A 12305-nucleotide genomic window follows, 5' to 3' on the forward strand; every position below is an offset into this window, starting at 1 on the left:
GTGGGTTTATTTATGGGTTCTCAATTCTGTTCCATTGGTCTGTGTGTCTTTTTTTTTTTATTGCCAATACCATGCTGTTTTGATTATTGTTGCTTTGTAATATAATTTGAAATCAGAGTGTGATAACTCTGGCATTGTTCTTTTTTCTCAGGATTGCATTGGCTACTTGGGATCTTTTGTGGTTTCATACAAATCTAATGATTTTTTGTTTTATTTCTTAAAAAATATAATTCAGATTATGACAGGGATTGTGTTAAATCTGTATATTGCTTTGGGTAAAATGGCCATTATATTGATGTTGATTCTTCTAATCCATGAACATGAAATACCTTTGTGTTTTCTTCAATTTTTAAAATAGTTTCTTCTAGTTTTCAGTGTACAGGTTTTTCACATCCTTTGTTAAGTTCATTCCTTGGTATTTTATTCTTTTTGTTGGAATTTCAAAAGGAATTTTTTTCATTCCTTTTTCCAAAATTTCATTGTTAGTATATAGGAATGCAGTGGATTTTTGCACACTTTTTGCTTCCTGCAACTTTACTGTATTTCTTTATTGTTTCTAATAGTTTTTTAGGCAGAGTCTTTAGGGTTTTCTATACAATTTTACTTCTTCCTTCTCTATATGGATGCCTTTTATTACTTTCTCTTGCCTGATTGCTTGGGCTAAGATTTGTAATATTGTGTTGAATAATAGTGGTGAGAGTGGGCATCCTTGTCTTTTTCCTGGTCTGAGAGAAAAACCTTTCAGTTATTCACCACTAAGTATGATATTAGCTGAGGGTTTGTCATATGTGACTTTTATTATGTTGACATACTTTCCTTCTATATCTGTTTTACTGAATGTTTTAATCATAAATGGATGCTGTATCTTGTCAAATGTTTTTTCTGCATCTATCGATACTATCATGATTTTTATCTTTTATTTTGTTTATGTGGTGTATCACGTTGATCAATTTGCTTATGTTGAACCATCCTTTCACCTCTGGAATGAACCCCACTTGATTCTGATATATAATCTTTGTATATGTATTGTTGTATTTGATTCACTAGTATGTTGTTTAGGATTTTTGAATCTGTGCTCATCAGAGATATTGGGTGAAGTTTTCTTTTTTGTATGTTACCCTTGCCAGGTTTTGGTATCAGGGTAATATTGGCCTCATAAAATGAGTTAGGAAGTATTGTCTCTTCTTCATTTTTTTTGGAAGAGTTTGAGAATAGGTATTAAATCTTTGAATGTTTGAAAGAATTCACTAGTGAAGCCATCGGTCCTGAACTTTTACTTTTGAGGAAATTTTTGATGATTGTTTTAATTTCCTTACTGTTGATCAGTCTATTTAGGTTTTCCAGTTCTTTATGATTTGGTTTAGGAAGGTTATATATTTCTAAGAAGTTGTCCATTTCTTCTAGGTTATTGAATTTTATGGCATATACTCTTTCATAATATTCTTGTATGATCCTCTTTATTTCTGTGGTGTCTGATGTAACTTCTTCATTTCTGATTTTGTCTATTTGAGTCTTCTCTTTTTTTTTCCTTAGTGAGTCTAGCCTGGGATTTATCCATCTTATTAATCTTTACAAGGAACCAATTTTTTGTTCATTAATTTCTTAACTGTCTTTTTGTTCTCTATTTCATTTAATTCTGCTCTAATTTTTATTATTTCCTTCCTTCTGCTGACTTTGGGTATCATTTGTTCTTCTTTCTCTAGTTCTTTAAGATATAATGTTAGGTTGTTTATTTGGGGATTTTCTTGAGATAGGCCTATAATGATATAAAGGTCTTTCTTATTATCACTTTTGCTGTATCCCCAAAGTTTTGATATGTTGTGTAGTCATTCTCCTTTTTCCCTATTATCTTTTGGTGTGTCCTCTTTGTTTCAGTCATTCTTTAGAAGCATGTTGTTAAATCTGCACATATTTGTGGTTTTTCCCACTTTCTTTTTGCAGTCGATTTCCAATGTCAAAGCATTGTGGTTGGAGAATATGCTTAGTATGATTTCAATCTTCTTAAATTTGTTGAGGATAGTTTGTGTCCTAACATATGGTCTATTTTTGAGAATGTTCCATGTACACTGGAGGAGAAAGTATATTCTAGTTTTCGAAAATGAAAGGCTCTGTAAATGTTGATTATGTCTATTTGGTTTAATGTGTCATTTAAGGCCAACATTTCCTTGTTGATTTTCTGTTTGAATGATCTATCCATAGCTGACAGTGGGCTGTTTAGGTCCCCCACTGTAATTGTGTTTTTGTCAGTTTCTCTCTTTAGTTCTGGTAGCAGTTTCTTTACATATTTTCTTAATCGGTTATATATATTATTTATAAGTCTTCATGATGTATTGTCCCATTTATCATTATAAAATGACTATTTTTGTCTCTTGGTAACTTTTTAATCTTAAAATCTATTTTGTCAGGTATAAGTATGGCTACACCAGCTTTTCTCTGGATGCCATTTGCGTGGAGCATCATTTTCCATTTTTTCACTTTGAGTATATATTTGTCTTTTCAGCTGAGATGTGTCTCCTGAAGGCAGCATATGGCTGGGTTTTGTTTTTTGATCCAATCTGTTGCTCCTTGACTTTTGATTGGTGAGTTCAGTCCATTTACATTTGGGGTGATTACTGGTGTATGAGGATTTCCTATAGCCACTTTATGTTTTGTTTTCTGGTAGCTCTGATATCTATTGAGTCTTTTGCCTGTGCTTCTGTGTGTTATTTTGGTTTGATGTGTTATGTTTTTTCCTCCATTTCCTCTTTTTAAAAATATCATTCAAAAAATAGACTTTGGATTAGTGTGAGGATCAATAATGTTAACTCATGTAATGTACATAAAATAGCTCCCCAAATGGTAAGTTTTGATCATAATGAGCTATTTTGCAGCTATACTTTGAAGCTTAGAAATACAGGGCAGCCTTCTTAAGTTATTCACAAACTGTGTACTTTGTTAATAGTACTATTTAGGTTTTCAACTTGAGTTCCTTGGGTTCCTTGGAAGTGTTTCAAAGAATTCAGCAAACACTTAAAAGAACTATTTATACATATATACTCTCATACAAACAAATGTCTTAAGCACCATATTGTAGTTTGTGGGGTACCACTAATGTGTTAACTTGTTCTGCTACATTGTTTTTCTTTAGACTTCTGATCACATTTATACATATATGTATATTTTTCTTCTCCCTAGATTTTATTATGATTAAGTTCAAATGTACAACAGATTTGAAATAATTTTACAGTGAAGCTTAAATACTCACCATCTAGATTCTGACATTACCATTTTACTGTAAAAAAAATCATATATCTATCCACTTATGCATCTTATTTTTGATGCATTTCAAAGAAATTGCAGATGCTAGTACAATTTCTCCTAAATACTTTAGTAGGTGGATCTTTACCTAGATATCAGTATTTGTTTGGTTTTTAAAATGCAATATTTAGATTCATATAAACACAAATCTAAAGTGTACGTTTGCTGAGTTTTGACACATGCATATACCTATGTAACTCAAATGATCAAGATACTATGCACATATATCAACTTCTTGCAGATGTGTTGTTATTTGGAAGGAAGCTTGTAGTAGAACCCTGGCCATTGTTTAGATGACGTAGCACCTATCCTGCAGTATAACAGTGAAGGGAGGTCCCCACAGGTACATAGGAAGCAGTGTCCAGCCTCATCAAAGGCCACCCTAACCATCACAACTTCATAGGTGAGAAAGTGTGACAAATTTCCACACTAGATTTCTGTCTTACAGACAGTATTTGTGCCTTTAAAAATTGAAGCGTCTATCATATTTTAAGTTTTTGTTGAAGACTATGAAAAATTGTTAGAGGCTATTAAGAATTCAACTTGGAATAAAATTTCTTATAATTCTCCTTTTCACATTTATGCATAATTTAACTTAAAATGTTTCTTGTGATTACAAAGCAAAATTTAAGAAAACTCCACATTTTTGCTACCATTTGCTACTACTCATCTACATAAACCAGCATATTTCCATATACTCCTACCCCAGCAGAAAGAAACTGGATGTTGAGCCCAGTGAAAGACTCAACTGTCATCTGTGAATATTGAATTTCAATCTTGTTTTTATCAAAGTGGCCAAAGAGATCTTATAAAAAGTAAAAGTGACCAATACGAACATCTAAAATAAATTGAACTCTAATACAATATCACTTTGGTGTGCTATATTTATTCTAATAAAATACCAGTTCTATTTGGTTTTTGTTGTAAATTGCGTTTGGTCCTATGGCTACAAATTGTGGAAACTGGCCCTTGTCTTTAAACAGGGCCCTGTGGAGCCTCATGTTTCTTGGTGCCAACTGATGGGCCATGCAGGAGCCCAGGAGAGGCTAAGGCTAGTTGGGCTCCTCACTGCCACTCATCCCTCCTCACTACTAACACCCCATGTGGGATACTGTTTGACAAACGATTCTACTTCTAAATGATAAGTGGAAAAATATAGCTCCAAGACAGAAAAACATTAAATTTTTTTAAACCATAGTTATAGCCTTCAAAACAAATCTAACACTATCCAGTGAATGCGAAACATCATCAGAAACTAGTGCGACATGCTTTAAGGGCAAGGACTTGGAACTCCACCTGGTCCCAGAGTTCTCTCTTCTATGGGAAGTCTAAGGATTCAATGAGGTGTTTCATGGGAATCCACCAGGATTCTCCTCTCAAGAGAGTAGATTTTCTGAAAGATTTGAAAAATAAATTTATACAGTGTGAGATAATAGAAAAATATATATATACTGGTCTCCGCCCCTGGTTCCTGGCACAGGGCACCTGAACCCCTTGCGATAGCCTAAGTGATAAGGGTCCTAGGAGCATCTTTTGTTCTACTATTTGGTCTTTGACCCTGTTTCTGACACAGAGCTCCTAAATCCCTTAGAATATCCTGGGTGATAGGGTGTCTTTTGTTCTAACAAGGTGACTCTGGGTGGGCTCCTGGATGGGGACTGGGCACCTGAAAGGCCAAGCCATGATTTCAGTTCCATTACTCCCTGCTCCCATTCTTCGGGAAGGAAGAGGGGCTGGGAATGGTGTTAATGATGGATCATGTTTATCTGATGAAGTTTCCATAAAAATCCTCAAAGTACAAGGTTTGGAGAGCTTCCAGGTTGGTGGATACATGCGTATACCAGGAGGGTGATGTACCCCAACTTCACGGGAATAGAAGCTCCTGTGCTCGGGATCCCCTAAACTTTGCCCTATGTACCTCTTCTTCAGATTGTTCATCTGTATCCTGTATCACTTCTTTAACGAACTGGTAAATATTAAGTAAGGGTTTCCCTGAGTTCTGTGAGCTGCTCTAGAAATAATCGAACCCAGGGGGAGGAGATCATTGAAACCTCTGAATTGTAGCCAAGTCGGACAGAAATTGTGGGTAACCTGGGGGCCTACTGCTTGCAAGTGGCCCCTGAAGTATGGGGCGGTCTCATGGGACTGAGCACTTAACCTTTGCGTCTGACACTGTCTCTAAGTATATAGTGTCAGAATTGAGTTAAATTGCAGGGCAAACAGCTGGTGTCACAGGGAACTGCTTGGTGGGGACACCCTTCCCCACATCTGGCATCAGAAGTGTTGAGAGTGTGGTAGCAGTGTCAGAGTAAAGGAGAAACATAGGAGGAAAAGTTTAGGTTTCCTGCTCACACGGAAATATTGTGCTAAGCAAGCCCTCTCAAAACCCTTCTCAGGACGAGGGTTTCCAAATGAACATAGACGAAATGGATAACCAGGAGCTGACCAATTTACACTGAGATATTTGGTCTACATACTTAGAGCCCTGCCACTAAATTTATTCTTCATACATACCAATTTTTTTTTTTTACTGTACCGTCCATAAACAGGAACATTTCCAACTCTGTAAATTGATAAAATGAAACTGAAAATAAATTTGGCTAGAAATAAAGGTCAAAATGAGAGTTAAGAAAAATGAGTATGTGTACCCAGGTGGTTGATTATATATTTAATGAATTCAAAAGTAAATGGTAGCATACATTTTATAGTTTCTTTTATTTTAAAACATTCTGCAAAAAACCATCTTTGAAGTTGAAACTTCATTTTTTTTTTTTTTTGCTAATAATTTCCAGATTGTCCTGAAAGCTTAGATTCAAGGACTTAAGAGCATGCACTCCAATTTGGTGCCAAAGAAGTAAACATGGGCACCAGGACTCCTGACAGACAGCAAAAGCGGGCAGGGAACATAGCAGAAAATCACTTTACCTTTCCCATTGCTCTTTTCTTTTTTCTTTTTTCTGGGATATTCTCTGTCTTTGAGAGTATACTAAAACCAATTTTTCAAGTGGATGTATTCCTAGAGGCTCTTATGTAAATAAATTGGTACAAAGCATAAGAATCTATCCTCTGAGCTGTAGAGTTTCAAGTTACATTAAGCAAAGTCTGATTTTATAAACCTGTTGTAGAGATCCAATTTTCTCTGATTTTCTTTCTCCCAAAATAGCTGTTTCCATGGCTACATAATCACTTATTATTAGAACTTAGAGGAAATGCATTTTGGGGACTAATGCAGTAGAGATTGTTTTTAATGTTCACAGTGGGACCTGGGGAATTGTGTATCAAATATAATCTGTGGTCATTTGCACAGCTTACTTGATGCTTCAAAGACACTCAGTTTTTACCAAAAGTACAATATTGAAAGCTTAGTTGTAGTGATTGTTCTCACACTTTTCTAGCCATGTCAGTCCTGGCGTTGGACAGTGCAGTCTGGCTGCCCTGGCCATAACGTAGCCTCTGCTCAGGGATATGGAAGTGACCACGGACTGGGCCAATAGGGTGGTGTGAGGGGCTGGGGACAAGGCTAGATGGGGACAGCCACCTGGACATTAGCAGAACTGACACCCTCTGTCTTCTCTGAGATCTGGCCTGCAGATGATGGAGTGGATCTGCAGTTAGAAAGAAGGGATGAGATGAGCAGACAGGGAAAGAGAAGTTGAAACACCCAGCCAGCAGGAACAGAAGAGCCAGTCTCCGCAGTGCCTGATTCAGTAGTGGCTTCTGAGAGACTCAGAACAAGTTTTTCTTTTCTTGAAGTTGCCTGAATAAGTTCCCACTCTTCCCATGTCGAATAGCATAACATCAATCTTAATAGCCTTTTAATTTGTATAACATAGGTGCTTTATAAATTGAGGGCTCCTACTTGCCTGTATGTGTTTGCAGGCTTGGGGAGTGGCGTGTGCCTGTGTCTGTATGACGAAGCAGACCTTATAAATGCACACTTAGACATTCATCTGACTTCTGGCTCTGTGAGGGGACTGCCCCACTGCCAATCTTGACCAGTGTTCCCATTGCTTTTCCTGCCCTGGGTCCTTCTTTCTATATAATCTTTCTCTTTTTAGATTGAGATATAATTCACATAATTTCACATAACGTAAGTTTATCATTTTGAAGTATACAATTCAGTGAATTTTAGTATATTCACAGGTTGTGTGACCATCACTACTGTCTAATTCCAGAGCACTCCCATTATCTCTCAAAGAAACTCTGTATCCATTAGCAGTCACTCTCAATTTCTCCTGCCCCCAAACTTCTGGCCACCACTAATCTACCTTCTCTCTATGGTTTTGCCCAACCTGGACATTTCATACAAATGGAATCATATAATATGTGGTCTTTTGTGTCAGGGTACTTTGCCTCAGCATAATGTTTTCAAGGTCCATTCATGTTGTAGCACAGTGCTTCATTCCTTTTCATTGCCAAATAATATTCCGCTGTGTCATGTTTTACATTTTGCTTATTCACACATCATTTGATGGACAGTTGATTTGTTTGTACTTTTTGGTTATTAAGAATAATGCTGCGGTTTTTGTGCAGATATATGTTTTTAATTCTCTTAGCTATATATCCAAGAGTGAAGATACTGGGCATCTGTGTTTAAGCTTTTGAGGACCCGTGAGACTGTCCCTAGATTCTTCATCAGTAGCTCAGCCTTAACAGAATTTCAGTATCACTGGGAAGTATCTCTACCCCCAAATATTCCTGTGGTTTCTGCCACGGACGAAGTTACTTTAGCATGGCTTAGAATTACTCCCATCATAATAAGAATTAAGGTTGAAAATCATTGCTGTTGAGCAAGGTAACACCGTGACTTATATTTATACCAAGATGCAAGTCAGATCTTTTTCAAAGAAATTTAGATGAGAGGGAAAAAAAGCCATGTTGGAATACTGAGAATGTGCAAGGGGAAAGAAGAGGGGCTCCAGAGTGAGTCTGGGGAGGGGTGGGGCGTGCACTTTTAAAGGCACAGGGCCAGCTTTTCCTATTAGTGCCACAGTGAATATGGGGCTCCCATTCTGCCAATTCATTTATTTCAGATAGCACTTACTAAGTACCTATTTTATGTAAGAACACTCAAGTAGGAGCTGGGTATTTAAGGATCAGTTAGACACATTCCCTCAGTAATTAAAAATCTCGTGGGTTGGACAAGATGGCTGGCGTATTGCAGTCCCAGGGTTTTCCCTGGAGAGCATGTCCCTTCACCGATTTGATGTTGAAATGACTTTTCTTTTACGAATGGATGGTGATAGAAGATGGAAGCAGCTTATATTTCTTTAACATCTTATTTGGCAACATTAAAAAAAGGTATGGCAGCATTTGTTGGTCTAACAAATGTTATTGAAATATTACTTGTTTTTGAAATCCTTCACCACCACCCTCTATCTCAAAATTTGAGTGTATAGGAAAAACAAGATATTGTTATTAAGAGACAAAGGTTACTGATCTAACTTGATTCCCATGTTTATTAAAATGGATAAAAAAAAAAGCAGAATGGTTGAAGTTACTTAGATAGTGAGGTACGGAAGGGGAAACGGTTTCTGTGATTTTGCCATGTCAGGTTAAGAGAGCATAAAGGATGATTTGGTGTTTTATTCCTGACAAGCCTGGAAGGAGAGTCTTGACTTCATGCCCTAGAGTCTCTTTCACAAGGTGGTTATTGTCTGTGGTTCTTGGTAATGTGAAAGGACAGAACTGGAAGAAAAGCAGATCTTGGTTGTGATCTTATCTGTTAGTGGGAAGCTGTGATCTTGGCTGTCTTAGTTTACTTTCGGGGTCCCAGTTTCCACACTGGTGACATAATAGCAAGAGCTATTTAGGGCTCACTATGTGTCAGGCACTATTCTGAGGACTTTGAATATCTACTTATTTAATCCTACAATGACTGTATGAGAATAGGTCATGTGATTTTTCCCATTAAAGTAATTTACCCAAAGCTTCACCCAATGGTTGGTGGCAGAGGTAAGATCTGAATCTGAACTACCTATTGTCAACTGAATCCTAACTACTTCTTTTAAAAATTTAGATTTGCATGTTCTATTTTAAATTAAATCATCAATTTTATAACTATGGTGATGTGTGAATGACAATAAATGGTTCTTTTTTAAGAAGGAGAAATTCCTAATTTGACATTGAGCAGCACTGTGTTGTTCCTTCACAATGTCTTTGCTCAAGAAATACTCGAAAATGATGATAAAACACATATTCCACATCGACTTTAAATGTAAATGTATACGAATTTAAATATTATTATGAGCTATGCTAGAAATTCCAGTTGTTAGCATTTTCTTAGTATATCCTTTCCATCTCTAAAATATTGTGAGTTAGCATATAATTCCGTCATGGCTTTTAAATGATTGCGAAATGACATGTTAGAGAAAGAGTGAATAAGAGTAGAAGGAAAGGATAAAGGACCTTCTCAGATTGCACTTGAGCGCTAAACCTTTCCTCATTCCCACACCCAAATCTAATCCAGCCTGGCTCTCATGGACTGAATGATCCAGCTGTGGAATGAAAGCAAACGTACCTACTCAATGACATGAGAGTGACCACAGTAGTGTCTTCACAAATGTAAACTTAAGGGCGTGGCCAATGTAAAAAGGGAATACAGATTTAAGGTAAGTCTTGAAAGACTCTTAAGGGTGATAGGAAATAAAAATTTTAAAATATTTTTCCAGTTAATAAAAATTTTTAGTTAGTAAATAGTTTCTTTAGCATATGCTGTGGAGGCTCATTCAAAGCTTTTGTTGGTTATTTCAGGGTGTGTGGAGCAGATTTGTGCTGCATCTCTCCTGGGAATTTAACCTCCTCGTCTGGGACCTTCCACTCTCTACACCAGCTCCACTTGTGTTCACGCATTTCTAAGGTTTTGTATATAGTGGGCTGAAAATGTCCATGCTAGTATCACCAGTCTCCCTTCTGAGCTCCAGGCTCCCACAACTGTCTGCTTGAACACCCCCTTTAGAAATCCTTTTAGCATCTCAAACTTAACCTCTTCAAACGGAGCTTGTTGATACCTTCCTCTGTTCTTCCATAAACAGCATCTCTCAGTTTTCCCCTTCTCAACAAATGGCACCATGACGCACTGCACTGTCATCCTTGATGCCCCCTTTCCTCTGGTTCTCTCGCCCAATCCACCATCTCGTTCTGTCCCATCGGCACCCAGGGCTCACTTCCATGGCTACCACCTGACTCAAGGCACTCCACTGGGATCTCTCTTCTTCTATTAATTCTCCATACAGTAGCCAGAGTGACCCTGACAGCCACACTCATGGAACCAATGGTCACTCATTCCATTTGGAAGAAAAATCCAAGTTCTTTGCATAGGCTTCAGTACTTGGGAGGGTCTGGCTGCACTGACCTCTCTCACTCATGGCCATTCTTCCATTACTCATACGTTCACGCCCAGACTGGCTTCCTGTCAGTGCCTGGCTTCCAGCGTCCCCTCCTCAGGCCCTTGCCATTGGCCCTTCTCAGTGCCTGTCACAAGGTGATGGTGCCTGAACTCCTATGGATGAGAAAGGGCTGGGGCCAAACAACTGTTTTCTTCTTGAAGTCAATATAGCAGCATTATTTGGTTCCAAATATTGTAAGTTCCTAGATTTTTATGCTTATGGAATCTCTTCCACATGTATGAATTTTTAGAATTTACAGACTAAAAATGTAAAAGTGCCCATTTCTTCCTGCCTGAAGAGTCACGTAAAAACAATTAGTTAAATTCAGTTTTTGTTATCATGATAGCAAACATTATCTAGAACTTCTTGATTAACATTCTCCTGGGAGACCATTATTCTCTAATAGTTATAAAATGAATCTGAAGTGGCAAAAGAAAATAGGAAAATACGCATTTCAGAGAAAAATAATCAGCTAGCCTCGGTATGGGTCCTTTCCTTATTTCTCGTCATTATATTTTTCATCAAATATTTACTTATTATATTAATCACCATCTACTTTCAAGGTTCTAGTCTACTTTTAATGCGTATCACTTATTACTTTAAGTAAGAGCTTGGGCTTGATTGCAGATGTTGATATTTTAAAATTTAATTTGGGGGCCCCTGTTCCAAAATTAAAATATAATAATGAATATCTAAGTACATTATAATTGACGAACATGCCTATAACTGTAGAGGAGCAAAAAAATGAACAGAACTGAAAACATGATCAAGATAAAATGAATACAGCATCCTTCTGGTTTTTCCCTGAAACTGATTCCTATTGGATTTTCAATTTTCTATCTACTAAACATGCCTTATTTTAAAAGCTTATTTTCTCTAGTGAGATGTTAATTATTTGCTCCTTGCACTCAAGAGATGTCAGCAATCCTGGGAGATAGCACAACCAACCACACGTGCAATCGTATCTTCAAAGAGGCCTGGGCCCGGCTCAGAGCAGACTTACTATTGTGCGCAGTCGATCAGCTGGTATTCATTCGACCTCTCAAAGCATGCCTTCACACCTTCATCATCCCAAAGTTTCTTCACATGATCGAAGAATTCCTAAAATTTGAAAAAGTTACGAATAAGAGCATGCATGTATTATAATCTTTCAAAAGTTAATAGTAAAAAAAACTGCCCTTTCAATTTTGCAGGTAACACATGAATTATTTTCTTTGTGGGAGTCTACATGCAGTGAAATGCACAAATCCCTCGTTCGTTGTGATGAAAATGGATGAATCTGTGTTATCATCACTCAAATCAACTTGTCAAACATGCTGATCATTCCAGAAAGTTCCCTCAAATGAAAATTATAAGTCAAAAGTTAATGACGTGCATTAATGAGAAAAGCAACTAACTAACAATTTAAAAGTTCTTTGTGCTCAATAACTTTACTAGTGGAACTGCCACTTCGACAATGAAAAAACATGTCTATTATAAGGTTAAGTTCTGTCTTAGCCGCTATTTAAAATTTCCTATGTAAGCCATGATCATGAAAAGACATGGTTGAGTGGATGGCCTCGAAGAATTAGGTACTTAAGAAAAAGAACTTAAAAATTATATTCTTTAAGAAAAAGACCT

At 37.0% G+C, this 12305-nt stretch overlaps 1 protein-coding gene across 4 annotated transcripts in view; it reads right to left on the reverse strand.

Moving 5' to 3' along the window:
- GNAL (G protein subunit alpha L) overlaps positions 1–12305 on the reverse strand; it is a 153389-nt gene that overhangs the window by 37100 nt on the left and 103984 nt on the right. For all 4 annotated transcript variants that reach the window (XM_016119872.2, XM_016119875.2, XM_016119874.2 and 1 more), the window contains one exon: positions 11689–11786. In XM_016119872.2, the coding sequence (XP_015975358.2) occupies positions 11689–11786 (98 nt within the window). The remainder of the gene's footprint in view (positions 1–11688; positions 11787–12305) is intronic.

The sequence above is a fragment of the Rousettus aegyptiacus genome, unplaced genomic scaffold (genome assembly GCF_014176215.1).
Source record: "Rousettus aegyptiacus isolate mRouAeg1 unplaced genomic scaffold, mRouAeg1.p scaffold_m13_p_12, whole genome shotgun sequence".
Lineage (NCBI taxonomy): Eukaryota > Metazoa > Chordata > Mammalia > Chiroptera > Pteropodidae > Rousettus > Rousettus aegyptiacus.